General features: G+C 45.9%; 1 protein-coding gene across 3 annotated transcripts in view; it reads right to left on the bottom strand.

Moving 5' to 3' along the window:
• MYO10 (myosin X) overlaps positions 1-27,947 on the bottom strand; it is a 229,235-nt gene that overhangs the window by 84,426 nt on the left and 116,862 nt on the right. For all 3 annotated transcript variants that reach the window (XM_043600872.1, XM_043600881.1, XM_043600890.1), the window contains exons 4-14: positions 27,656-27,843; positions 15,196-15,330; positions 12,726-12,850; positions 12,000-12,013; positions 11,799-11,883; positions 11,101-11,204; positions 3,771-3,900; positions 2,308-2,426; positions 1,066-1,212; positions 826-926; positions 657-723 (exon numbers count right to left, since the gene is read on the bottom strand). In XM_043600872.1, coding sequence (XP_043456807.1) covers positions 657-723; positions 826-926; positions 1,066-1,212; positions 2,308-2,426; positions 3,771-3,900; positions 11,101-11,204; positions 11,799-11,883; positions 12,000-12,013; positions 12,726-12,850; positions 15,196-15,330; positions 27,656-27,843 — 1,215 coding nt within the window. The remainder of the gene's footprint in view (positions 1-656; positions 724-825; positions 927-1,065; positions 1,213-2,307; positions 2,427-3,770; positions 3,901-11,100; positions 11,205-11,798; positions 11,884-11,999; positions 12,014-12,725; positions 12,851-15,195; positions 15,331-27,655; positions 27,844-27,947) is intronic.

Below are 27,947 nucleotides of genomic sequence, written 5' to 3'. Positions count from 1 at the left end.
TACTCTCTGAAGTAAGTGGTTAAAGGAAAAGTCATAGAAATTTCTTGGACTAAAAAAATTCAGGGGGCGCCTGGGTGGCTCAGGCGGTTAAGAGTCAGACTTCAGTTCAGGCCATGATCTCGAATAGGGCTCAGCCCCGAAAGTGGGGAGCCTACTTGGGATTCTCTCTCTCCATCTTTCTGCCTCTCCCCCACTTGTGTGTGTGTGCACACACAAGCGCTCTTTCGCTCTCTCTCTCTCTCAAAATAAAGGTAAAAAAAAAATTCAGAATGATACTATAAAGACATCCAATGAATTTAATTTCCACACACACATGGAAAAATGGAACCCACCAGAATTTTGTGAACAAAACTTTTACACTGTCCAGTCTACTCCTGGTGCTGGCGAAGCTTTTGATGCTGACTTAAAATCCAAGGGAAGCCAATTCACACACTGTTGATTCTAAAATACGTTGTTCAATGAGACAATAAGTTTGAAGCAGCCAACTATTAAAATTCAACCTTGCACATTTACATGTATGTTTCCAAATGGTCCATTGTGTTCTAAACATTCACATCTTTGATGTGCATGTTCGCACAAGCTATTCTGTTCCCATAAATATGAATCAGCCCAGCTGGACACCCTTGGGACTGGTAACAATCCTGCAACAATGTTACCTTCTCAATCAGGTCCAGGCATTCTCCATTGTCTATCCAGTCAATATCTTCCCACACCAATCCTTCCCTGAGGAAAGATTTAAAAGGGCTAAGTTATAATAAAATAGAGTTTTAAAACTAATTTACGGCTTTTTTTTTTACTTTTAAATGGAATTCTACGAGCTCTTACCTGCTATATTCTAGTTGTTCCAGAGAAAAAATATGCTTGTTGAAATATTCCTGAAGTTTCTCATTTGCATAGTTTATATTGAACTGCTCAAAGTGATTAACCTAAGGGGGGGGGGGGAACCATTCAACAAGTATCTTTAGTGCTCTTCCTATTACATACAAAGGTGAAGAAAGGGCAAAAAAGAAAAAAAAAATAAGTGGATAGAAAAAAATTCATGCATCCCACCCATGAGAAGCATACCTCGAAGTTTTCAAATCCAAAGATATCAAGGATGCCAATAGATTTAAAGTCATCTTTGCCTTTGATCCTACTGTTAATCTTCTTAATCACCCACTCGAAGCAGCGTGCATAAAGTGCCATGGCCAAGGAGTCTCTGCTGTCTTCTGCCTGCAGGAGAGGGGGACACGGTCACTGCCTCCCACTGACCACGGAAGCCCAGGCAGGTGATTCCATCCCAGACCCCTCGGGGGACACACACTGAACAGGAAGAACACCTGTGCACCCGACACCCAGAAAGACGTGGATGTCTCAAGAAAGAGTAAACTGGAGCTCACTCACTCGCTCTACATGCAGGAGTCACCGAGACTTCTTTCATTCGTATTATTTTTTTAAATCTAATTCATTGTCGAACTGGCTCCCATACAATACCCAGTGCTCATCCCAACAAATGCCCTCCTCGATGCCCATCACTAAGACTTCTTTGAAATATCAGGCTTTCAAACTCAAGTTTTTATGTTAATTGTAGGAAAGAATCTGAACCAGTATGGGTAGCTACAAGTTTTGTCATGTTTAAAACATGGGGCACCTGGGTGGCTCAGTCGTTTGAGCGTCCGACTTGATTTCAGCTCAGGTCATGATCTCGCAGTTCGTGGGCTCGAACTCTGCGTGGGGCTCTGTGCTGACAGCGAGGAGCCTGCTGGGGGTTCTCTCTCCCCCTCTCTCTGCCCCTCCCCAACTCGCTCTCCCTCTCTCTTAAGATAAACAAACTTAAAAAATAAATTGATATTAGACGGGCTGGCACATATAACTGGCTTCAGACAGTAACAGAAGCCGAAATACATAATACTACATAATAATAACAAATTATCACGGTTAGTGTTTATTTAGTGCTTACGTATCTAGCACATTTATTACTATCCTTACAAGAATCCTACGGCTTAGGTATGACAATTACCCTTGTCTTAGAGAGGAGCAAACAGACACAACGGATGCATTCTCCAAGGACAGAAAATAATATGTCAGGACTCGGACTCAGGAACCCTGCATCATGCCCGGTCGGTCCTCTGGAACACCCTGCTACGCTACCTCTAAGAAAACGAACAACTCTGGTCTATTCCCTTCGGCGTGGGTATCTTCTTTCTTTCGATCATGAACCAAACCCCTTTGAATGGTTTGCTGTAGTGCCTCATTTGAATCAAAGCCACGGATCTGAAAACCCGGGGGTATCTGCTAAGACGAGTTTTGGCGGCGAAGCGCGTGTACCTGTTGAACGGTGAGGGGCGTAAGGATCTCCTCCCCCCTGAGGAACATGGACCTCTGCGTCAGAGCATCCGTGAGCTGTGCTGAGTCCAACCCCAGTAACTCTGCAGACCTGCCCAAGGCTGGAAATGAAGGCAGACAAGGCAAAAGTGACTGACCCAAGAAGGAACGGGCCACGGGACCCCAAAGGGAGCCCCACGCAGAGACATGGGTTCAGAGCCAACTCCACACTGCGACACGTGAGGCCAGAGAACATTCCTAAATCCCGTGGGTAGAATGTAGAGAGCGCACATTTCGTCGCTCGGTTAATCACTCCCTTGATGAGTCTCAGGCTAGTGGCCTGACGTCCGGACCAAGTGTGGTCCTGAGACCCCGGGTCCAAGACCCCGCCATAAAGGTTTGCAAGGTCCTAACTCTTTTCAGTGATCCGAAGAGGTCGCTTGCTGTTTCCTTTAACTCGGAGTTTCCAGTGGCTACATGACATGAGGGAGCTCACCAAAGTGACTGCAGCAGGTAAGAGAACCCGGCTGTCCTCCCCGACCTCTGATATTTTCAAAATGTGCAAAGAATGTAAGCCAATGTCGCTCTTCTCGCGGATTTTCTTCTGTTTGGGAAGATAGTCTTTTGAATAAAAACACACTATTTATTTCAATACGCAAGGGGCTTCTGATGGTGATTGCACAATTAATTTTCAAAAACATCTCAGTTTTTATTTCTAATGCGATAACATGAACAGACATGACCCACATAAAGGAAAAAGCCCTGGGGCGTCCTCTACGGTTTGAAGATGATTGAGACGCTCCGGGACCAAACGCGTGAGAACTGCTGACCTACAGCTCTGGCCTCATCTGAGGCCACTTCAAACTTTAACTCATCTGCCCCCCCCCACCCCCAGCCCTTGTGCCCTCACACGTGGCTTCCATCAGGAAAGTCTCAAGAGTAAACACATTAACTACTTCTGGAAAGTGACTACTGATGTGGCGATGTGCATATTCGCTCGTTTAATCTTGACAACACGGCCGTGCTTTATAGACCAGAAGTCAGTGGTGTTGAGGGGACACGTTATAACCCAAGGAACCGGCCTGTGGCAGAGCTGGACCCTGAGCCAAGCGGTCAGGCTTGAAAACAGCGTTCACCATTACACTGCGTCACCACTCGAGAACTACGAAAAACTACAGCGACACTACGCCCCTGACCCGTAACATTTATCCCGGTTGCTCCCATTTCTTTACCGGGTCCATTTTCCTCTTTTCTTGGTAAGAATGAGAACACAGCCACCATGCCACCCAGCAATCCCTTCTTAGATGCTTGGACCCTTTCTCGGCTGATCATTCGCATCAAATACAAAGTTCTCTGTCCCGGGCTCAGAAAGCCCTTTCTGCAAAAGGGCAGATAGTAAATACTTTAGGTCCAAGTTCCCTAGGAGGAAAAAGCCAAGGAAGGGAGGAAGGCAGGGGTCATCTTACCCGTTTTGAAGGACACCTGGGCCCCACCAGCCGTGATAAATTCTATGTTCCCAAGATGTAATACACCAGCAAGCAACCTCAAAATTTCCCGAACTTCTTCCTTGCCGAACTGCATGACTTCCATCGCCGTCTGAAAGACAGTAACTGTGTTCAATTTTCTTGCGGGTGTTTTCCCCACGCTAAAGAAAATGAAAACCTCCCCGCTCAATAAAAGTGTCAGGTATTGTTCTACAGGCAAGAAACCAGGAGACAGACTCACGGGCCCTCAATTTCAAGGGATAAAGACCTTGCAGAGCCACACAGAAAATAACGTGATGTTAGGTTAGAACTGCAGGGGCACCTGGGGTGGCTCAGTGGGTTGAGCGCCCGGCTCTTGATTTCAGCTCAGGACACGATCTCACAGTGCGAGCGACGTGGCCCCGCGTCGGGCTCTGCAACGGCCACGCAGAGCCTGCCTGGGACTCTCCCTCTCTCTCTCTCTCTCTCTCTCTCTCTCTCTGCCCCTCCCCTGCTCACCTTTCTAACTAAATATTTAAACGTTAAACAGACATTGAAATTAAAAAAAACATTAAGAAAAAAGAACTGTAGAATGTGGAGTGCTCACCCCACCAATGGGGAAAAATGAGATTATACGTAGAGGCTTCCCAGTTATGTCACAGCAGAATCACCTCAGAGAGTCACAGTAATGACGGTGATAAGGAAATGCTTTTTCTGTACATACTGAAGCATAACGGAACATTTATTTTCTTCCACATGAACTGGTGGGGTGAGGGTGAGACTTCATGGGGCTGCTCCAGCGTAAACTCTGGAGCCTTCCCTTGACGGTTAAATGCAGCAGGGACCCAAATCGGGGGAATAACATTCTTTCTTAGGAACTCTGTAGACAGGAGAGTCTCTGCTCCTTTTATAATAGATCCTCATGGAACAGATGAATGGAGAAAAACACACCAGCGACTACAGGAGACGAGGTCTGTCCCCAAATACAAGTATCCTGACAGCGGAAGCCAGGCCTCTTCTGAATCCCACCCAAGATGTGCTCATTTTCTAGTGTGATGTAGAAGCCACATGCTTGTCAAGAAGAAACCACCCCTCGCCCCCAACTGAGGACAGAACTGTTGGCCACACTGACGAAAATAACCCACCAGGGGTTACGTCAGACCCACAACGTAATAACTACGACCACGACAATCACTTTGGGAGACCAGGAAGGAAACCACACGCCATTTTGAAGCAACAGAAATTAGACAAGGAAACAACCAGAGATTTAAAAATGTGAGAAGTGTAACTTCTTTTTAAGGAGAAGACAATAAAGGGAAAACAAAGGGCGACAACAATAGGCAGGAAAATTTAAAAATTATAAGGGAAGGAGCCATCGCTTAAGCTGTAATAAAAGACACATGAGCAAAACAACGCAACAGGCATTTCTTATTGGAGCAAATGCAGGATAATAACTTCTATTAAATTAGCCAAAAACTTGTGGATGTTAAACCTAAAACTGGTGAAACTGGGACATTTATGCACTGATTACCAGTACACAAGTTAATATAATCTTTTGAGAAAACAAGACTATATGGTACCACTGTGTTGGCCACAAATGTGGATAACTGTCGAGTGTTCAGAGAGGTTAAGGAACTCTCACAGGGCTACACAGCCAAGATTCAAAATCGGGCCCCACGAACACAGAGTCCACGAACTTATTATCCAGCCAGATGCTATTACTTTCTAAAGACATAAAAAAGAAAACGCAATCTCCTGCATTATCTTCCATAACTTCAATGCTAGAAATTTACTACAAAGAAAATCTCAACACAAAAGAAGTTCTGTAAAATATCCCCCACGGTGTAATCTTAACACGTTAAGAGAAACTATTTACTCAGGGGTGAGAAGACTCATTTCATGGGTGCAAACAGAAATTGGCACAAAGAATAAAAACGATTAGTCAAGTGCTTATCAATTAAAAAGAAACATATGGAAAATTATTCAAATTCACTTATCCAAAAAGTTAAAGGAATGACAGTTAAGGAATACAAATAATTTCTTATTCTCAAGCCTCTTGAAAAGGTGGTAAGAACCAAACTAAACAGCAAAATAATTATAAAGCACGTCCACTGTGCTAAAGTTAGTATTTTCCATCTCCATGGTTAAAGTTATCCTCCTATATTAATAAGACCTATTCAACACTCACTTATAAAAATTCTTAGATCATAGAATGATATGGAAATGTAAGTCTTCACTGTTTAAATCAACTACTTGGAGTCTATATAACACTAAGAGGAAGTAAGACTTTAAAAATACTAACTTTGCAGTAGCACAAAATGTCAAGCTATCAAATGAAAAATATCGAGAGATGCCCCATGAAAAAATTCTCGAAGTTCCTAAAATACATACAGAAGTTATACATGGAGACATGAAAGCAAATGAATCAAATGTGCTTACGGTATTAATAAGTTTGACTACTTGCAATCTAACCCTAAGTGAGTCAGGAGCGTGGTGATAAGGAATAATTATATTAATCATACTATGGGGTAATTTAATGGGTGCAACCAATTACCAGTAATGTGGACATGCATGCTAAAATTACTGGCAAGACCCTTTACTTGTGTCCTATTGTCTTGTTTAAAATCTTTTTAGTCACAATCTCCACCCCTTTGGCAAGAGGAGCCACTTTCTAAAAAAAATTTTTTAATGTTTATTTTTGAGAGAGAGGGGGAGAGAGAGAGAGAGAGAGAGAGAGAGAGAGAGAGAGAGTGTGTGTGTGTGTGAGAGAGAGAGAGAGAGAGAGAGAGCGAGCGAGCGGGGAAGGGGCACAAAGAGACGGAGACACAGAGTCCAAAGCAGGCTGCAGGCTCTAAGCTGTCAGCCTGATGCGGGCCTCGAACCCACAAATTGCGACACTGTGACCTGAGCCGAAGTCAGACGCTCCATCGACTGAGCCACCCAGACGCCCCAAGAGTAGCCGCTTTAAAGCTTATTATAACGATCTTATTTTCTCAGCAGTAGGGCTCAAGACTCAAAAAACCGTGCTGGGAAATTCTCAGGATAGTTCAGAAGCACTGAACAGCAATTTAGTTACGAAACTGGCAAAAAATTACAGAGTATTTTCAGTAATGTCCTTATTAGGCACAGAGAAAAACAGGTGTTTGGGAAACTGGGGGCTGGGGGTGGGGGGGGATGACAAATATGTGATCTGGTCCCAACCATGAAGAGACAAAGGAAGCCAGGCTCATCACCCTGGAAATGAATAGAAAAGAGGGGCAAATTTCAGATGCCAAAAGGTATATCCACTCAGGGTCTCAGGCAGTTGGCTGTGAGGTGCGGAGACGCCATTCCGGAAGGCAAAGGGGCCACAGATGAATCTTGAACAAATGGTGCCCCTGGAATGGTGGAAGTGGAGGCTATTCTGGCCATAGTAAGTTCCAAATAAGCAATCTGATAATAATTTATCATGGGGAGCCTGACTGGCTCAGTCAGTAGAGCTTGTGACTCTTGATCTTGGGGTTGTAAGTTCAAGCCCCATGTTGGATGCAGAGATTACTTAAAAATGAAATCTTAAAAAAATCATAATTTATCATGTAACGCTCTATGAGGCAATATTATGTTATTTTATAATATAAATTTGCTTATGCTCCCAAGTTCTCTACCACTGAAAGAGACTGAAGTTTTCACATTTGGCAAAATTGAGGTATAAAGTCCGCCTTAATAAAATTGGACTCATGTGGAATGAATTTATGTATACATATACATGGGCTCAAAACAACTAAAAACCCATGGATATATCCAGTAAGGCTGGGTCCAGTCCTGGTCCGCAGCCAAGCACTCTAAAAATATTCAACATTTGTGGCATAAGAGAATCTGAAAAGATTATCACCCAAAGACTCCTGTTATTTCTCACACATTTCATCCGCCCCCATTCTGGTGGGTCAAATGCAAGCAATACAATAAATTAGTTGCTCTCATTGACTTGAAATAGCTTGCATCTAAGCAATTTCTAGGGCAACTTGAAAGGCTGCATAAACAAATGGTTATGAAACACAGAGTCTGCCCCAGGGGTGAAAAAAAAACAAACAGGTCCCCTATAGCTCCCATGATACTTTACAGGCACTCATTTATATTCATGCCAAGTGGTGGCAATGATAAACTCTAAAAATACATAAAGCAAATTCTCAGTAAAATAAAGAAAATTCTTAAAAGGTCCTATTGCCAGAGTATACGGACATTAAAGTTGATGGATCATTTTTTTTAGTAGCTAAGAATGAACACCAGAAATGACATTTTCATACAGAATTCACAGAAACAATTTCTCTCCATGAACATTTCAACATATTATGCAAACAAATGTCCTTCAGGCTTAACGGAATGCGGTTCCTTTCCTTCCTTTGGTCCAAAAACCTCTGGGAAAAAAGCTTCATGAAATTGAAATATGAAGATACCAATTTATTTTTTTATTTAAAAAAAAATTTGTGGGGCGCCTGGGTGGCGCAGTCGGTTAAGTGTCCGACTTCAGCCAGGTCACGATCTCGCGGTCCGTGAGTTCGAGCCCCGCGTCAGGCTCTGGGCTGATGGCTCAGAGCCTGGAGCCTGTTTCCGATTCTGTGTCTCCCTCTCTCTCTGCCCCTCCCCCGTTCATGCTCTGTCTCTCTCTGTCCCAAAAATAAATAAACGTTGAAAAAAAAATTTAAAAAAAAATTTGTTTCAGAGAGAGAGAGAGAGAGAGCATGCATGCCTGGGGGAGTTTTTAACCATTCCTGTGTCACTCCTGGTTACAGAGTGCTGCCTAAGGCAGAATAATGGGCTGGCTGGCATTGATAGGATACTTACGATTATATTCCCATATTACAGAAATGACAATTCTGGGAATGTAATCATAACTAGGTAATCACAAAAGGCAGCCTATTTACTGTAAAAATATAACACAGAATGATAAAATAAGATTGTAGAATTCTGCCTCACGAGAGAACATTTTTTATCCATTTTTGTCTCAGCCTTCTTTCTGCACACGTAATTACTACATGAATTATCGTATATCAAATTATACATAAAATGTTTTTTTTAAATAAAAGGATTATCTAGTGTTGCAGCTTATCTTTCTCAGGTTTAAAATCCATGTAATTGAATATACTTGAACGTGTTTTGCTTGCTGTAATGGATCTTATTTTACCAATATAACAAATTATTTAAGCCATTCCCCAATTTGCGATTCTTGCAGGTTTAGCTATAGAAAAGAGAATTTTTCCTCCTTTCTGAAAAGGTGCACATCGTTTTTCCTTTTCTGACTACATTGCTTAGAACTTCCAGAAGGTTAAATAATAGTAAAAATTACACGTTCCTGATTTTACTTACTAGCAGCTAAGTTTTCATTTACATTTCTGGTAGGTTGACACTAAAAAGTAATCACAACATAAATATAGAAAATTGAATACTTGTAAATACATAAACGGAACATTTGTAAGCTTGTTGCATACCTCTCTGTCAATTTCACGTACAAATTGTTCTTCCTTTCTAGATGATCTTTCCATCGTAAGATCAGATTTTAAAGGCCAAAACCTACTCTTTCAAATAAAGAATAGGAGCCAGCAATCACCGAAGGCAGGGCAAGCCTCAGAACTTTACCAGTAGTTAACAAAAAGAACAAACGATTCTCAATCAGAAAACGAAGCCCCCAGAGGAAAGCAGAGGAAAGCCATGGGAGTAACTTCTCAGGGGCACTTCCAGAACAAGGGGAGGACTGATGCCCAGTGCACCCTAGTGGCCAGCGAGCTAATCAGTACAAGACCTGCCATTCTTGGATAATTATCTGTCTTCTGCCACAACGTCCTTTTATCACAAAGCATGGTTCTCCAGCTTCAAGAAAGAAGAAGAAAACAGGAAAAAAAAATCCCAAGAGAAGTCTTTCTTCACCAAAATCAGTTTTTATATTTATTCGAACACACAGTAAAGACCATAATAAACGAACTGAAATGGGATGAAGTCTGAGTAGTGACAAATCCAGGGGCCAAATGAAACTGGGAAAGAAAACTTAAAATACTTAAAACACATTTTGGAAAATCCAATTCACAGGGCCAAATCCCCTGCTGTCCAGCCTACGCAGCAAAAAGGCACCCTCAGCAGGGGGCTTTTTTTGTTAACAGGTTCAAGAGAGGAGATTGGGCAAAAGAAGTCCAAGCTCCCCGCCCCCTGCATTATAAATGACAGATAAAAGACCCACAGAGGGAAGATGATCCTGATATTTGAGCCAATCCTGCTTTTAATTTCATTTTCAACTTAAGACGTGAAAAAATGATGTTATGAGATGCATTCACTTAAAAAAATACCCTGGTTTCATTCCACAAGGCATTTTTATGATGAATCTAGAAGAGCAAATGGGGATAGTGAAGAGAGAAGCGTTGACAGCTGTAAAGATAAGAACCTGACAGACAAAAGCAGGTACCACCGACCTGCCTTGTGGTTTAGAGTCTTTGGAGTTAAACCTTCCACACCAGCTCTATTAGGTACTGTGTGTGGTTAGGCTGGTCACCAACCTCCCCGGGTCGCAGGGTGCAGACAGCCGGGATTCCTACCCTCAGGGTTCAGAGCAATGAGAGAGATGGCCGGGGAAGTCCGTACGGTAAGTGCTCGATGTCAGCTGCACTGACAATGGTGACTCCACCCTCGATCCGCTGTCTCCAGCTACTACAGCAGTGACTCTGGCATTTCTGGAAGAACCACATCAGCAAAACCGACCGGCCACTCTCAATCAGGTGGGGCTGTTAATAAAGCTCCACAACCAGGCTTCCTGAATGTTGTCACCGTATAACAAGTCCTTGTGATATCAGAAAACTACAAGACGCTCACTTATCCACACCTCAGAGTTGTAAGGTGACTATTCTTGCAGAGAAACAAACAAGATCCTAACAGTTACTTGGTCTAATGGTTGACAGATTTGTTTTTAGCCATGGAAATGGTTATTACAAAAATACACACACACATATAATATATACATATTTAATATGATATATTATATATATATTTGTAAGCTCAAAAAAGAAAGCTTGGCATGATCCAATGTCAAGCCTATGATTTTTTTATTTTTAGTGGACTGTTCCAAGTCAACCTCCCATCTGTCCTGAATGTCACAGACATTCATCCAACTTCTAAAGAAAGAGGATTCTCTTCCAGTCTGGAACAGTCTTTATCATGAGTGGGAACAAGAAGCAAGCACCTGTTCTCACACAGCGGTGCAAATGTAATTACTTCATGAACAAAATATTGTTTGAAACAGAAAATGAAACGTGTCACTTATTTTTTTAGGGGGCTGTCGCTCTTAAGAAGGCAAAAGAACAACGTAACTTACAATCACTTCCCTAAAGGATTCCTGGTCACTGATTGTCTTGTCCTCTACACATCCAGACTGACTCAAGTAGTGGTAGTTTTCTGGCACAGATAAATAAAATTCTTCTGCAAAAAGACAACGAAAAATGGAGTATCAGTACTTGACTGGCCAGGATAAGACAGAGTCCAAGAGAGTTTTCACTTTGTAACTTCAAAAGATAAAATACATAAATAATTCTATGCTAACAGCCCCCTATTAAAATACAGAGCTCTGAATCATCACCTAGAGAAAGCAAAAATAATTTCATTAAATTAGATGGCGTGATAGAAAATGTTATTTAAAAAATAACTGATGAGGACCCTGTCTTGGCTGTTCTCTCTTAAAAACCAAATGTTTAGAAATCAGCTTTATTTGAGTGTGGTTTAAGAGTAAACCAGTTACGAGGCGTTATATAGTTTCTCATCAATATTGTACAAGTCGGAAAAGTCTCAAGATTCCAAAAACAAACAAGACATTTAAGACTTCCCTTTTGATGATTTCCCCCCTACGTTATTTGGCTCTAAAATGGACTCAGCATCTTTTGGCCCGTCTCTCCCACGTTTTGTTTCAATCGATGGAACACCAACAAGGCCCAAAGAGAGTTTTTGCATTTACCGACGGCTTTTCAAGGGAAGACAAGTTGCTAGTCCGTGTTTCCCCGCCGGTCTCCCACCACTCACCTCTCTGTTCATGTTCTAGCCCTGCCAGCAGTGCATAGAATATGTGATAATTCCTTTCCCCGGGGTTTTGCCTTACTACTCGGTTCTGTGGAGAGAAATCAGATTTCGACTCAGAGAGGTTTCCTCTGTTTAGTGAGCACAAATCAGTAATTTCCAAAGATCATTACTACAGAAGAAAATGTGAATTAAACGTTTACTTACTTTTTCTAATAAATCTTCATGCGAAAAGCAATGGCAAGTCAAGGAACAAAACAAGGAGATCACATGCTCAATTACCCTTCAATTTTCTAGCCTTTGTGGGACCCAAATAATGACAAATCCTTGCTCTCTGGGCACCTAGGTGGCTCAGCCGGTCAAGCAGCCGACTTCGGCTCAGGTCATGGTCTCGCGGTTTGTCAGTTCGAGCCCCGCGTCGGGCTCTGTCTATGCTGACAGCTCAGAGCCTGGAGCCTGCTTCAGATTCTGGGTGTCCCTCTCTCTCTGTCCCTCCCCCACTTGCACTCTGTCTCTCCCTCTCTCTCAAAAATAAACATTAAAAAATAAAATAAAATAAAAACAAATCCCTGCTCTTTGACACAGAGACCTCCAGTGCCAAGAGACAAGCCAACAAAGCATAGGCTATTTCACCTAAATCCAATTCAAACAGGACACATGACCTCCTCGGAGGTGCCACGCTATTTGACAGAATTCATTCCAAACAAAAAAACCTGACGCTTGATGAGGATTCCAATTTTCCTGATTACAGACAGTATCGAAGTTTCCGAAAGAAAGATGGTTCTCCCAGAATAATTAATAGGTCCGACAGAGTAATATTAGAGCAAAACCTGGAATGTGTCACATTCTTTAACTGCCCTTGTGGTAACCAAGAACAGTTCGTCCTTTTACAGAGTCAAACACTCAAAACAAGAACCACAAGAAACAGGATACAATCTACAATTCTCCCGCCCTGAATATTCCCCTTCTGGCAGATGTTCAGCTGAACAAACTTCCCAAAGCGACTGGAGTTGTTGTTGTACACGGTCTTCGCGTTGCCGAAAGCTTCCATGATGGGGCTGTGATAGAAGTGAGGACAGCTTCGTTATCAAATAAACAAGTCACAAGATGTCAATTTCGGCACACCGGCTCTATGTCGGTAATATCGTAATACCCGCACACGGTGACAGCCGGTAAGGACACTTACCGCGGGGATCATCTCATCACGCGCAGAAAACCTAATCACTGTGATATACGCAACTAACGGGACATGGTACGTCATTATACTCCATAAAAAAAAATTAAAAAAAAAAAATTTTTTTTTTAAATGTTTTATTTTCGAGACAGAGAGAGACAGAGCATGAACCGGGAAGGGGCAGAGAGAGAGGGAGACACAGAATCCGAAGCAGGCTCCAGGCTCTGAGCTGTCAGCCCAGAGTCCGACGCGGGGCTCGAACTCACGGACCACGAGATCATGACCTGAGCCGAAGTCGGACACTTAACCAACTGAGCCACCCAGGCGCCCCCATAAAAAAAAATTTAAAAAGAAGACGCGAGGACCGCAGCAAGTGTTAATTAGGGTAGATCTAAAAACCGCAAGAGCATTCCTCACCAATTGTCTAAATATTCAACTGCGAGACAAATCTGAAAGCAACGGGACCCACAGTGACTAGGTTTATTTACAGAAGAGCCAGCTTTCCAAAGCCCCTGCTGAAATGGGTTTATGACCCTCATCATTTTGAACGAGAGACCTTACAGCTCGTGCAGGCACAGGATACTGGAGCTCAGGGAGTCACTACGGTCCGATCTCGCACAAATTAACTTGGGCTTATGTACATAAGCCAGGGATCGCGCAGGAGAAGACCCCCACTTAAATTTCGGCAACTGAAAAAGTCCCAGTCCTGGGCATTTCACCCATCTGTTGTCTGTCCTGGAGCAACTCATTTATCAGTAACTTCTTTGTGTCTTCTCCACCTGTAAAATAGGGTCAGACCAGTCAGGAGGTGGAAAACTTTCTGTCAAGAACCAGGTAATAGATCTTTTAGGGGCCTGCGGTCTCTGTTGCAAGCACTCAGTTCTGCCACTGCAGCTTGAAAGCAGTTATCAGCAATAGAGAAACAAATGAGCGTGTCTGTGTTCCAATAAAACTTTATTTACAAAACAGGCTGCAGGAAGATGAAAATGTTCTAAAGATGGATGGTGGTGATGGTTGCACAACATGAATGCACTTAACACCACGAAGCTGCACGCTGGAAAAAAATGTTTAAAGTTATAAACGTTATGTATATTTTACGACAACAGAAAAAAGTGTGTGAATGCTAAAACAGAAACAGGCCACAGGTTATGCGCGTCTGGCTGTAGTGTGCTGACCCCGGGACTAAAATCTAAGTAATAGAATCTGTGAAGTCCTTATTGGTTCTAAAATCTTATAAGGCACAAATCAGATGTTTGGCAAGTGCACATTTAAAATAAAAATGCAGGGGCGCCTGGGGGGCTCAGTAGGTTAAGCGTCCAACTTCAGCTCAGGTCATGATCTTGTAGTTTGTGGGTCTGAGCCCCGCCTGGGGCTCTGTGCTAACAGCTCAGAGCCTGGAGCCTGCTTTGGATTCTGTGTGTCCCTCTCACTCTGTCCCTCCCCCACTCACGCTCGCTCTTTCTCTCTCTCCCTCTCTCAATAATAAACATAAAAATATAAAATAAAAATTCAGAGGATACCTCCCCACACAGCCCTCTTTCAAAGGCTCGCTGCCATCAAAGGTCTCAGTGACCTTCTGCCACGTGGGAGGCTACAAAAATGCCATCTTGGGGCGCCTGGGTGGCTCAGTCGGTTGAGCGTCCGACTTCGGCTCAGGTCATGATCTCGCGGTTTGCGAGTTCGAGCCCCGCGTCGGACCCTGTGCTGACAGCTCGGAGCCTGGAGCCTGCTTCGGATTCTGTGTCTCTCCCTCTCGTTTCCCCTCCCATGATCATGCTCTGTCTCTCAACAATAAATAAACATTAAACAAATTTGTAAAAAATGCCATCTTGCCCACATGGTGCCTCCACAGGGCTGGATGTTGAGCAGAGGCTCCCTCATCGCTGTGCTAAGACCTCTGTTACACAGTGGCCAGAGGCTGAAATTTCTGCCCGTCACAAGGCCTCCACAAAAGCGAGTCGAGGGCTCGCCGTAAGAGGAGGCTACAGAACATTCCTCCAAATCACTCAGTCACCTCCAACCTGGCCCAGGGGTGGGGACGGGGGGGCAGCGGGGGAGACAGGTCAGGTTATTGGAAACTGCTATGTGCATGCTGGGACTTCTCGAGGAATTGTAAAAGAGAAGAAAAAGAGAAAACAGACCCACTGATTCTAACTCATCCTTAAATTTGCCAACAGGGAGGACAGTAAATCCTATTTATCTGAAAGAAGGAACATGATCCCGACATACCTGCTTTCGAGGATAGCCTGTTCGACACAGGATGTCTTCTCTTTTAAGGACAGTTCCAAAGACTGTTGACTGATGACCGATAAAAACTTGAGGATCAATTTGGTGCTTTCGGTTTTCCCTGCCCCACTTTCGCCGCTGCAAAACAAAATGCACAAGCTTGGGCTTCTAATTACAAGGAGAAACAAACAACCAACCAAAAAAGAAACGAAACTCGGTGTGACCCACGTCCCTCCAGTTTGTCCACAGAACACCTGTTGGAAGGCGGGAAAACGGAGGTCGAAATGTCGGTCCCACGAGGCAAGCTGAAGGGCAGTGAAAGCTCTGGCCACACCGTTTCTGGCACTTGCAAAGGCCTCTGTGGCGTCGGAGGTAAACGGAACCACCCCCACTAAGTTACGGTGAGAGGCTGGAAGGCGCCTATCCTTCCAGAGAGGCCCTGAAATGAGCAAGGATCTCTGCTTTGGTCACTCGAGCGTCCCCAGCCATCTCCACAGCACCTCTGGTGCTGGTGACAGGCACTTGGTATTAAGTGCTCGTCACATGAACAGGCACACCAACAAGGTCATTCTGGGGAACTGAAAGCAGGCAAATAAATATGCACAAAAATGCAATTATTCATAAGTATGATTGAAGGGGACAAGGGTACCCCACAGGTACTCGACCCACAGTGAATCATTTTATCATCGCTTTCGCAACAGTCCTACGAGGGAGGCAGCGGCGAAGCGTCCGAGCCAGGATGTGACGCCAGGTCTGGGTCCAACATCCTGCAGAGATCACGCTTTCGTGACAATTAAGGGCCAAGGGAACGCAGCAGCACACGGGGAGGGGAGGCCGGTGAGAGAAGTAAATAAGGTTCAAGTTGCACCTTAACGGACCGGCAAACTTGAGTCCCACGGAGAGGAAAGGGAAAGAGTTGGGCACCAGGGCCAGATGAGCTCGGGAAGACCCAAGGAGGGGCAGGATTCTGGTTGGGTCAGCTGCACTGAGATCAGAGGCGGCAGAGAGAGAGAGAGAGAGAGCCCACAGGATCCAGTTTGATGGCTCAGAGCCAACCGCCGGAGACAGGAGACAGACGGCGAAGACTGAGCTCATCGAGGTGGCCTGGAAGGAACACGGCTCTGGAGGTAATGCTCCAGAAGGAGCGCGAGGGCTCTCGGGAGATCAGCTGTTGCTGGTGGTCACGTCCCGGACAAGCTCAGCCCCGCCGGATATGGACAAGCAGGCATGGAGATCAGGGATTTAAAAGGAGAAACTCAATTTTGTGTAAGGCACCATGTCCGGTACTTTGGGGAGAACAGAAGCAGCCAAAGGCAGGGAACTTACAAGAAAAGTCAACTAAAGGTCTAAGCAATAGAAGAGCAACACCAACAATATATGAAAGCAGCGCCTTCCTAACTGCTAAGTGGGCAAGATACACGGATGAGCTCCGCGTGGTCCTGAAAAAGCTGCCCTCGCTGAGTGCCACCATCTGGGAAGTTACGCAAGAGGAATTTTGCTGAAATGGGAAATGATTAACCACACGTAATAAAGGAAAGGGAGTGACTCAGAGATGACAACAGCCACGTCCGGCTGGGTCCCACAGACCCACGGGGAATCTACACTGGTCTAGGCAACTCTCAGTAACACAGTTCCCTCTGTAAGTGACAGGGTAGATCACGGGCTGGTGCGAGGACTCCGGCCGGAGAGACTTCACGTCGAGCGTGCTAAGGGCTCGTGGGGGGCTTTGTGTACACACAAGAGACACCAGGCAGAGACCCCCCCCCCCTCCCTCCCGCTGCAGACAGTACCTGGGAATCCACACCTATCTTGGGACAATAATGCAAAAGCCAAGAAAATCAGAGAAGGCCCGGCAGCCATGGCTGAATCCCCAGACCCGAAACTGCCCTGCCCGGTGCTATCTGAGTTGGGACAACTTCGGCTGGGTTTTCTGTTACCAACAACCAGAATCTTGCTAGTACGCACATCTTCACGTCACTGGCACCTGTCTAGACCAGGGTCTGGCACACAGAGGGCATTCGGCAGTCAAGCACTGAATGAATGACATAAACTAAGAGAGAAAAACTGCAAGAAGAGATTTAAGTAATGCTTGGCATTTGAAAAAATATATATATACATCTATGTAGTTGTTGACTCTATTACACACACACACACACACACACACACACACACACAGAACTTAAAAAACCAAGTTCTCTAGTTAAAACGTATGAGACAGAAATGATGTCACGTGTTCCCCAAATGCATTTCTTTGTCCTGCATTCTTTGCCCACCACCTGGGTGCCCTCAGGGTTGACACATCTCTAAACAAAATGACACGCAGAATAAAGTCAAGTCTCTTGCCTTCCCTTGTGGGGCTGCAAAATGAGCAAGAAGTAAAGCATTCCTGTGTAATGTTCCTGAGATTTGGGGGGGGGGGGCGCTGTTTGTTACAGCCATTAGCTTACCCTGACAAATATAACATGTTAAAGACTCGATCACAGAGCAGATACGGTTCAAATTCAAGAGCGAGACTTGGTCAAAGAGAAGAAAACCCAAGACTCTCACTGCCATGAACCAGTCATGGATATCGGTCTATAGCAATCTGCAGTCACATTTTTTTCTCACTCTAGCATACTTTTTTCCAGCACCTTCTTTAAGTACATCTTTTTTGGCACAGAATTAAATCTTGAAACAAAATAAAACCCCGACTTGAACGGTGCTCTGTGACCACAGTTCTCAAACTTGGTTGCACATCAGAATCACCTAATACACCTCTAACCTGAACCGTAAGGCGTAGAACTCAACTGTCGGTATTTTTTAAAAATTTCCAGGGGCGCCTGGGTGGCTCAGTCGGTGACGCGTCCGACTCTTGGTTTCAGCTCAGGTCATGATCTCCCGGTCTCGTGGGTTTGAGCCCCGCATCGGGCTCTGCGCTGGCAGCGTGGAGCCGACTTGGGATTCTCTGTCTCCCTCTCTCCCTCCCCCTCCCCCACTTGCACTCTGTCTCTCTCAAAATAAATAAAGTTGAAAAAAAATTAAAATTAAAAAAAAAAATAAAAATTTCCAGAGGATTCTACCATGAGGCCAGGTTTGGGAACTGCTACTCTTGAAAGCAGTTTCACAAAATTCAGAGAGGACGGGAGCAGGAGGGGACAGGTGGGGGCTACCATATACGGAGCCACGGAAGTGTTACCTGAACAAGGCAGAGAGTAAAGGTAACCTGATCACAAGGTGACAGGACTCTCCGCAGGTCATACACCTTTAAGGAACACTCCCCCCACCCCCCTCCACTTCTCCCTCCTCCTCCTCCCGCCCCTGCCTGTGACGTGAAAAGTTTACTGAGGGTCAAACCAACGCAATCTTGCAATCTTCGAAGCAATGGAGGAAGAGCATCTCTGCAGGTAATCCCTTCCCTCCTTAAACATCTGCGCACCCGCTACGTGTCAGGCTGCACTCAGGGCTCCGAAAGCACGGATGCGCAAAATGGCACAGTCTGTCTGTGATCTAGCAGCACAAAGATACCGAGCAAGGAGTCACAAGTGTCTCAGAGGACAGGAAAGTTCAGATTTCGGTGGACGGTAAGGGCTCAGTAAAGACCTTTTTGGGGGGAGCAGGAGGCTCGGGCGGCACACTGATAGGGAGACCAAAAAATGAAAACATGCACAGGAGACAAGTGGGTGGAAATTGAAGGGAGAGCAGGGAGACCCACGGGAGGACCCTGCTCAGTGCCCTGCAGGAAGGAAAAGCAGCCAGCAGGGCCAAAGTCCAGGGGACTGAAGGGAGGACAGTAGGGCCCCACTGAGAGGTCACTGCTGTCCCGTCAAGTAGTTCTTTTAACAGAGGGGCGCCTGGGTGGCTCCGCTGGGTAAGTGTCCGCCTCTTGATTTCAGCTCCAGTCGTGATCTCACAGGTTTGTGAGTTCGAGCCTTCTGTCAAGCTCTGGGCTGACGGCAGGGAGCCTGCTTGGGATTCTCTCCCCCGCCCCCTCCTTATTCACTCTTTCTCTAAAGAAACAAACCAACATTAAATAAGGGAGTAGGGTGGTGAGGAAGATCACCAATCATCCCCAATCCAGACATTTTCAAGTTAACCATCATTATTATCTATGCAGCATAGAATATACATGCTAAATACATGTGACAGTGTGATTATTTATTATAATATATATGGGGTCCTCATCCTCCTTTCTGACAGAGCTCCTAACACACTTGGAATTTCCTAAATGACGACAGCAATAAAGATGTCATTTGTTATGTTAATGAGGTGACTTTTGGAAAGCACCCAGGTAACCAAAGACTGGGCGGGGCTGGTTGCCAGGAGAGCCAATAACAGAATTAGAAGGTTGGGACTTTCAATTCCTCCCCCCACCACTGGCCTTCGGGGAGGGGAGAGGGGCAAGAGATTGAATTCAATACCCATCGTCAGTGATTTAATCATTCATGCCTAGGTGATGAAGCTGGCATAGAAATCCACGAAAATAGGGGTGGGAGATGCTGTTCCGGCAGCTTCCGGATTGGTGAACCCTTGGAGGGAAGCCGATGGCCTTTTCCCCATATCTCATCCTACCCATCTCTTCCAGCTCTTTCTGAGTCATATCCTTTTATAATAAACCGGTAATCCAGTAAGGAAACTGGTTTCCTGAGTTCTGTGAGCCACTCTATAGCCCGGCGAATCAGCAGCACAGGTGACAACTCGGAATTGTGACTGGTACCTGAAGTGGGGGGTGGGGAACACGGAGACGGCAGTCTTGGGGGACTGAGCCCTTAACCTGTGGGATGAGACATCATCTCCAGGTAGACCGTCTCAGAACTGAGTTACTGCTAGGTAATGTGGAGAATACGACAGAACACGTATGTTACAGCACAGTGATACCCAGAACTAGGTATCCCCTTCCTTCCTTGTGAACCGTAATCACAGAACTAGAAAGCCAAACTTAAGAATACAAGCGAAAGCAATACTTCTCCAAAGAAGACATCCAGACGGCCAACCGACACATGAAAAGATGCTCCACATCACTCATCATCAGGGAAATGCAAATCAAAACCACAGTGAGATATCACCTCACACCTGTCAAAATGGCTCACATTAACAGCTCAGGCAACAACAGATGTTGGCAAGGATACGGAGAAAGAGGATCTCTTTTGCGTTGTTGGTGGGAATGCAAGCTGGTGCAGCTGCTCTGGAAAACAGTATGGAGGTTTCTCAAAAAACTAAAAATAGAACTACCCTATGACCCAGCAATTGCACTACTAGGCATTTATCCAAGGGATACAGGTGTGCTGTTTCGAAGGGGCATACGCACCCCAATGTTTATAGCCACACTATCGAGAACAGCCAAAGTATGGAAAGAGCCCAAATGTCTATCGGTGGATGAATGGATAAAGAAAATGTGGTATATATATACAACGGAGTATTACTCGGCAATCAAAAAGAATGAAATCTTGCCATTTGCAACTACGTGGGTGGAACTGGAGGGTATTATGCTAAGCGAAATTAGTCAGACAAAAATCATATGACTTCACTCCTAGGAGGACTTGAAGAGACAAAACAGACGGACGTAAGGGAAGGGAAACAAAAATAATATAAAACCAGGGAGGGGGACAAAACAGAAGAGACTCATAAATATGGAGAGCGAACTGAGGGTTGCTGGAGGGGTGGTGGGAGGGGGGATGGGCTAAATGGGTCAGGGGCATAAGGAATCTACTGAAATCATTGCTTCACTATATACTAACTAATTTGGATGTACATCTTAAGAAATAAAAAATAAAGTTAAATCAAAAAAAAAAAAAAGAATATAAGCAAAAGGAGAACGCCAAAAAAAAAAAAAAAAAAGTCCAAATGAACAGGACTAATTCTAACCTACTGGTTAGCGTCACTGCTTTGTAGCGTGACGGTCTCACTACCTGGGTGCGGAGCCTGGTGTCTTTCTTCCACCATGGGCGGCGTGGTGACTCGTTTCTTCCACCTTGTTCCTTTCTTCTAGCCGCCGTACAACAGTGACTCGTACAGCGATTACGATGTTATTTTACCTCCACGAAAAGCAAACACATCGCTTAACACAACCAGTCCTACATTTTTCTCATCAGCCCATGGCAATTACGGTCCTAACCCTTGGTGCCAACATGACTGCTGACACAAACGTGGGCTTCAGAGAACACGTGTTCTCCCAGAACCAACATGAGCTTAGCCTGCTGAAAGCGAAACAAAAAACTATGAAAACAACAACAAAAAAAAAAAAAAAAAGAAAGAAAGAAAGAAAGAAAAGAAAAATAATCCCAATCACTGATATGGGAGCCTCACAGGCCATATTAAAAGCTTTGAGAAGTTTTCACAGGCAGAATCAAAGTCACAAGACAGTTTTTTGAGCAGGAGGCGGTCATGACCAAGTTCATGGTGTTAAAGAATCGCTCTGTGCAGAGTATGGAGTGTGGTGAATGCATGGAGGGGGGCCGGAGAGGACGCAGGGAGACAGACGTGAGGACAGAAGGGGAGTTAAGAGAGGGGGCGGAGGAGACGAGAAGTGAGCGGCCCCGGGAAAGATGGTGGGGGGTGGGGGTGGAACGACACGGACAGCCCCCGCCAGGAGGGTGGTAAGGGACAGCGACATGCAGGGAAGGACCCCTGAGAGCCCGGGAGCTTGCCAGGGGGATGATCCTAGTGTTGCGACACAGGCCTGCACAGCTGGCAAAACCCAGGAAGCAGTCTCCGTGAGATCGGGGTGCTTTACTGTGTACGATTTTACCTTAATGGGGGGGGGGGGGGGCGGGAGGGGGCATGTGGAGGAGAAGAACTTCTAGTTCCAAGAAGGACTTCTTGACCTCAGGTGGCATGGAGTCCACCTGCTGACCATGAGAACAGGGGAGGAGGGACACACGTCTGGGAGAAGCTTCGGATGAATGTAGGACGTGCTCTGAGATGCCCATGAGCCATCTCTGTGATGGGACCTCAGAGGCACTTGGACACACATCTGGAACTCAGAGGAGAAACTTGCGGGGGAGGGTGGAGGGGTCTGAGGCCAGGGAGTCCTGCACACCCGGAGACGGAAAGGTTGACGGAAGAGGAGCTGGTGGAGGATGACTGGGGAGCCCCGGGGAACAAGGAAGCGACCCACAATGATGGCGCACCATGGAAGGAGTGGGGGAGGTGTGTGGCCTAAGGGCGATACGGAACCACAGGTGAATATATTTTTTTAAAGGATGGAACCTACTAGAAATGCCAAGGACCCAGTAGAAAAGGAGAAATCAGAGAATCAGGGGCAGGGAGGCCCAAAGACAGAGAGCAAAGCCCGCAAGAAAGCAGAGAGGAGGGATTCTGAACCCACATGAAGGAAAGGGCCCCTTGATGTGAACAAGGCCCTTGACCCACCCACACAGGCTAGTCTCCCAGATACCTTCCCTGGTGCCCACAAACTATGGCCCCGGATCCGCTCTGCTGCCTGTTTTTATAAATAAAGTTTTATTGGAACACAGACCAGCTCGTGAGTGTTCTCGTCCTCAAAGGGCAGAGTCGAGTAGTTGTAACAAGACCGACTCATGACGCTTGAAGTATATACTCCCGGCTCCTCGTAGAACACTTTGTGGACACCTGGCAAACATTCTCAGTCCTGTGTGAATCAAATTCTTAAATTCACACGATGCTCTCGAGATCCTTGCTTGCCAGAGGACGCAGGCGAGTGTCCACCTACACGGGATTCAGCGCACGGGTCTCCGCAAGCAGGACAAAGCCCTGAACACGTGTCCTGCACCAGCAAGGAGGAGTCCGTTCTAAAATGACACGGGGAGACTGGAGCTCAATCGTGGGTCTACTGCTCACAGCTGAGGCCTCTGGAAAGTCACTTAACAGCACAGAGCCTCAGTGTCCCCGCGGAAAGTCCTCTTGGGCTTGTCTGGGGATGACGCACACACGTGTCTTTCAATTCCCTTTCCTTGCCTTTCCAACCCCAGCCCTTCGTGTCCCTCAGCAAACCCCACAGCCTCATGGGCTACTTTCCACTTCCTAACTACCCTTGTTGGTCCAAACATCGATGCTTTTACAAGCGCTTCTGTGCCCTTCCTCTCCTTCATGCCGGCCATATTCCCACACATTCTCTGACTCATAACCATACACCCTTTTCTCCATGAAGTACTGACCGAGCTCCTTCCTGAGGACCTACCACCTCCTCTCTGAGCGACCATGGACACATTTCTAGTATAGCTTTTGGTAGCCTATGTTGAAATTACTTAGCTCTATCAATTTCTTCCCATCAGAGAAGTTCCTGAAGGCAACGATTGGATTTTATTTCATTTTTTCTTAATCCCCAAATTCTAGCACAGCAACCTGCCATATTACATGAGCACGAGGCATGCATGCCTCATGCCTAATTCAGGTTGGTGCCTTTTAAAAAAATATTTTAATGTTATTTTTTTGAGAGAGAGAGAGAGCGTGCACACAAGCATGCGCAGGGGAAGGGGCCAAAGAGAGAGAGGGAGACACAGAATCCGAAGCTGACTCCAGGCTCTGAGCCATCAGCACAGAGCCCGACGCGGGGCTCGAACTCACAGACCGTGAGATCATGACCTGAGCCGAAGTCGGACACTTAACTGACCGAGCCACCCAGGCGCCCCAACTTGGTGCTCTTCTAATCCAGGACACAAGTTTTGTTCACTGTTCCAACCCCATCATTTCTAAGTATATCACTAGAAACAGAAAAAGATGGAACACTTAATTATCATTCCAGAATGGAAAAGAAATCGCTCCAGTTTTGGAACACCGAACATGCAAGGGAAGCAAAGGTCCTAAACCCAGCCACTTTGGACACTCCGGTTGAATGCTGGCCCTCTTACCAGACACTCGGACAGTGAATTTCATGGATGAATCAGGCACAGGCCTGACTTACACGACACACCTGAGAAGGTCACGTATCCTGATAGGCCCTGATAAACTAAACCCTGCCTGTCCAATCAAGGTGTGAGAAACTGAGGTCAACGTAGAATGTACCAGATCAAACAAAATCAAATGCTGATCTTGCCAGCTAGATGAAAAAAAAAAAAAAACAGAAAAATTCTCAAGTTTCAAACATAGATTGATATTTTAAAAACTATAATAGCATAAGCATTTGCTTAAATGTGCACAAAAAGGCAAAAATTAGAGCTTAGGAGAGGTAACAACCTTCTAAGTAAAACCAACACGAGAGGCTTGGGCTAGAAGCCTAGAGACTCAGCTTGCCACCAAAGAGATGGGGACCTTGGCCAAGGGACCCAGGCTCGTGAAATGAGGGAATAATTGATGTCTGAAGTCCTAATTCCCAACAGGCCTACTTTCTGATTTTAAGGGATCTCATGAGAAAAGGTTTTCAAAGTAGTAAAACACATTGTATCCACCAGGGGGCAGATCACGCCTGAGGAAATCTACACAGGGCTACATACAGTAACCTGCAATTTGTATTTTTATACTCAATTTTCTGTAAATTCCCACAGCCCCCATCCCCATTAAAAAAAAAAAAAAAAAAAAAAAAACTGGAGAGATTAAATAAGACACATTTTAATGAGAACTCTATTCTTAAAGACTCCATTTCCTGAGTTAATTTAGATAAATACAGTTACTCCATTCACATCAGTATTTCACAATGAGAGCTTTCTAGCCGGGATCCACTCACCCTCTACCTCCCCCCTTATTTTAAATACCACAGTCTTGGGCGTGAAAATGCCAACCGCTTTCCGTTTTATCACACACACACACACACACACACACGCACGCACACACGCACACATGCACAATGATCTCATTTGATTTTTCACTTTCTTCCTAAGCTACTCTGTCGAGCAAGTAAGTGACAGATAAGGGATCCTCTCATTTTTTTCCAATGAAAGTGGGTAACACAGGCCATTATCACTGGCAAATAGTTAGGTACCTGAGTGTGGAAAACCAATCTTCTTAAAATAGATGTTTTCTTTCTTTCTGTTCATCTTATTAAATTATTTTCTGCAGGCTGAAATGGTGATCTTAAAGTCTAAGTTCTGAGCCTCGCTGAAGTCATCTGGAAGAGGCTTCAAACAATGTGCTTGCAGCCACAGGGCAAGTTCCTTTACTGGCAATGGGACCCTTGAAAGCCCCCCTCCCTTTTTAAAAAAATACATTGAATAGTGTCATTCCTTTTTTTAAAAAAAAATTTTTTTTAACATTTTATTTATTTTTGAGACAGAGAAAGACAGAGCATGAAGAGGGGAGGATCAGAGAGAGGGAGACACAGAATCTGAAACAGGCTCCAGGCTCTGAGCTGTCAGCACAGAGCCCGACGCGGGGCTCGAACCCACGGACCACGAGATTGTGACCTGAGCTGAAGTCGGCCGCTTAACCGACTGAGCCACCCAGGCGCCCCGAATAGCGTCATTTCGATTAGCCGCAAGTCCTAACGATTCATATTTGCTTCCCTAACTAAATGGGTAGCTCCTCTACCCAAGTTACTTACACCGCCCAGGACGTGAGCACCATAAAAGTGATAAAGCCAAGAGAGTGTATCTGCCCGGATGCTTCCCTCCCCTATAAGAGGCAGAGAGTGAATCGAACGAGGAAGAGGAAGGCAACGTTCTGCTGTTCTAGTGGCATAAATTCTGACCTGTTAGAAAAAGCAAGGACCCGTGCACAAGGCCAACGGGTGAAAACGGTCAGAAGAATACAATCCCTCAAGCAGTTTTCTGCGTGTGGCGCCTGCAAATACCAACAGAACAGCCACGCGCACCAAAGGGCCGTCGGAAGGTTTCAGTGAGTTGATGCCTGAAAAGTTCCTGCCCGGCGTCCACCTCACAGCCAGCCTTCAAACCCCGTGAGCACATTCATCCCCAAACACATACCGCGTGGGACACTGGGTCTCCCAAACGTCCTCGGCTGGGGGCCCCCCGGTTCCCCTCCCCGTGCCCCTACGCTCCCCCTTTCCTCCCTACAGGAGCAAGGATGGCTTCCCCGACAGGTGAGCCGGGGGCGGGGGGGGGGGGGGGAGAGTGGGGAGGGCTGGTCAGGGAACTGGCTTCCCGCAGTGATCGTGATCGAGGCCACCGCTGACCTGCCCTGTATCCGGATCAGGGGGTTCCGTCTAATCTGGGGCTGCGGTGTTAGCCAGCCCCACTGGCTGCAAGTCTAAAGTTAACATATGGCTCCCCATTGGTCTCACTTCCATGGAATCAGAAATCCAGAGGGGAAAGGAGGGTCTCATTGAACGTCTCCTCCAAATCCAAACGGTCTTGTCCTTCCCGCTTGAAATAACAGACTTCTTTAGCCACAAGTTGGGACTAGAAAGTCACCAAAAACAGAAGCCACTATCTTTCACACCAGCCGTTTTGGTACACCACAGGTTCTCAGTGACGGCCGTGCCCCGTGAATGCAGCCCCGGAAGCAGGAAAGAATCCAGGCTTCGGTAACTGCACGGAAACCTCACTGGCAGGGAGGCTCAGCACATCTGCTGCGAATATCGTCCCGGGGTGTTATAAGGGATAGAAAGATCCAATTGGACGTCCCTAGAGTTTAAGTGATGAGGCCAATCTGAATTAGTTAGTAAAAATTAAGAAATACCTGTCTTAATGTGTATTTTTGAGAGAGAGAGAGAGAGCGAGCGTGCACACACGCAGGGGAGGGGCAGAGAGAGAGAGACAGGGACACAGAATCTGAAGCAGGCTCCAGGCTCCGAGCTGTCGGCACAGAGCCCGACACAGGGCTCGAACTCACGAACCGTGAGACCGTGACCTGAGCTGAAGTCGGACGCTTAACCGACTGAGCCACCCAGGCGCCTCAAGAAGTATGTTTAAGGAAATGTACTCTATTGCTTTTTGAGACAGTTCCTAGTGATCGGTTGTGACAGTGGGTCTTTTGGTAGTTTAAGAAATGAGTACAACTTGGCTGAAACAGAGACGTCCAGACCCTATTCCGCTGCCAGAAAAAGGGAAATAAACACGTCCTTCCGTCATTCCCTCAGCACACACACGGCAAGCGCCTTTTCTGTCGCGAATTCAAAGGTACACTTCAGGAACACCCAGTGCAAAATCATTAAAGTTCTTCAATTTGGGCAATGCTGTGCAACCTTATCAAATCAGACAAAGAAAGACCTCTTGCTCAAATATACATTCTCACTCTAGCATACCTGTCACTTTTTAAATTTGAAAGAATTACGCGTTTTCTTAAATGTATAAAAGGACCATGCCACAATGGAAGAAACCAAAGAATAATTAAGGCAAGTAGTGGGGAAAAAAAAAAAAAAAAAAAAAGAACGAAAAAGAAAAAGAAGGGAGTAATTCTTCTGAGGCCCAGAGTGAACAACTTTGGTACGTCTTGCTTTTTTTTTTTTCTAAGCGAGCTTGGGTCTTTTGAAGGCCGTAGGGATCAAGCCACTCAAAAGAGAAAACTCCACCGGAGAAACTGGGGCACCTAGTAGACCTGTTTCTCGTGAACATTCTGAGCAGGTTTCGTGCTCTGGGGGCCGGCGGAGGCACCAGCTCTCCAGGGGACGGGTTACCTGATGAGGACACACTGGTTGTCGTGACGCTTCCACAGGCAGCGGTAGCACTCGTTGGCGACGGCGAAGACGTGGGGGGGCAGCTCCCCCAGGTGGCATTTGCTGTAGCGCTCCATGGTGGCACGCTCATACAGGCCAGCGATGGTCTTGTAGGGGTTCACGGAGGCAATGATGGAGCCGATGTAGGTCTGCAAGCACACGGGAGGGGGAGACAGAGGAACGCCAGGTTATATGGGGCGCTGGGGGGCCGGGGGTGCGCGCTGGGGCAGACACAGAAGAGTCTGGATGCGGC

This window comes from Prionailurus bengalensis, chromosome A1, assembly GCF_016509475.1.
Source record: "Prionailurus bengalensis isolate Pbe53 chromosome A1, Fcat_Pben_1.1_paternal_pri, whole genome shotgun sequence".
In the NCBI taxonomy this organism is placed as follows: domain Eukaryota; kingdom Metazoa; phylum Chordata; class Mammalia; order Carnivora; family Felidae; genus Prionailurus; species Prionailurus bengalensis.
This window is presented reverse-complemented; position numbering and strand designations above follow the sequence as displayed.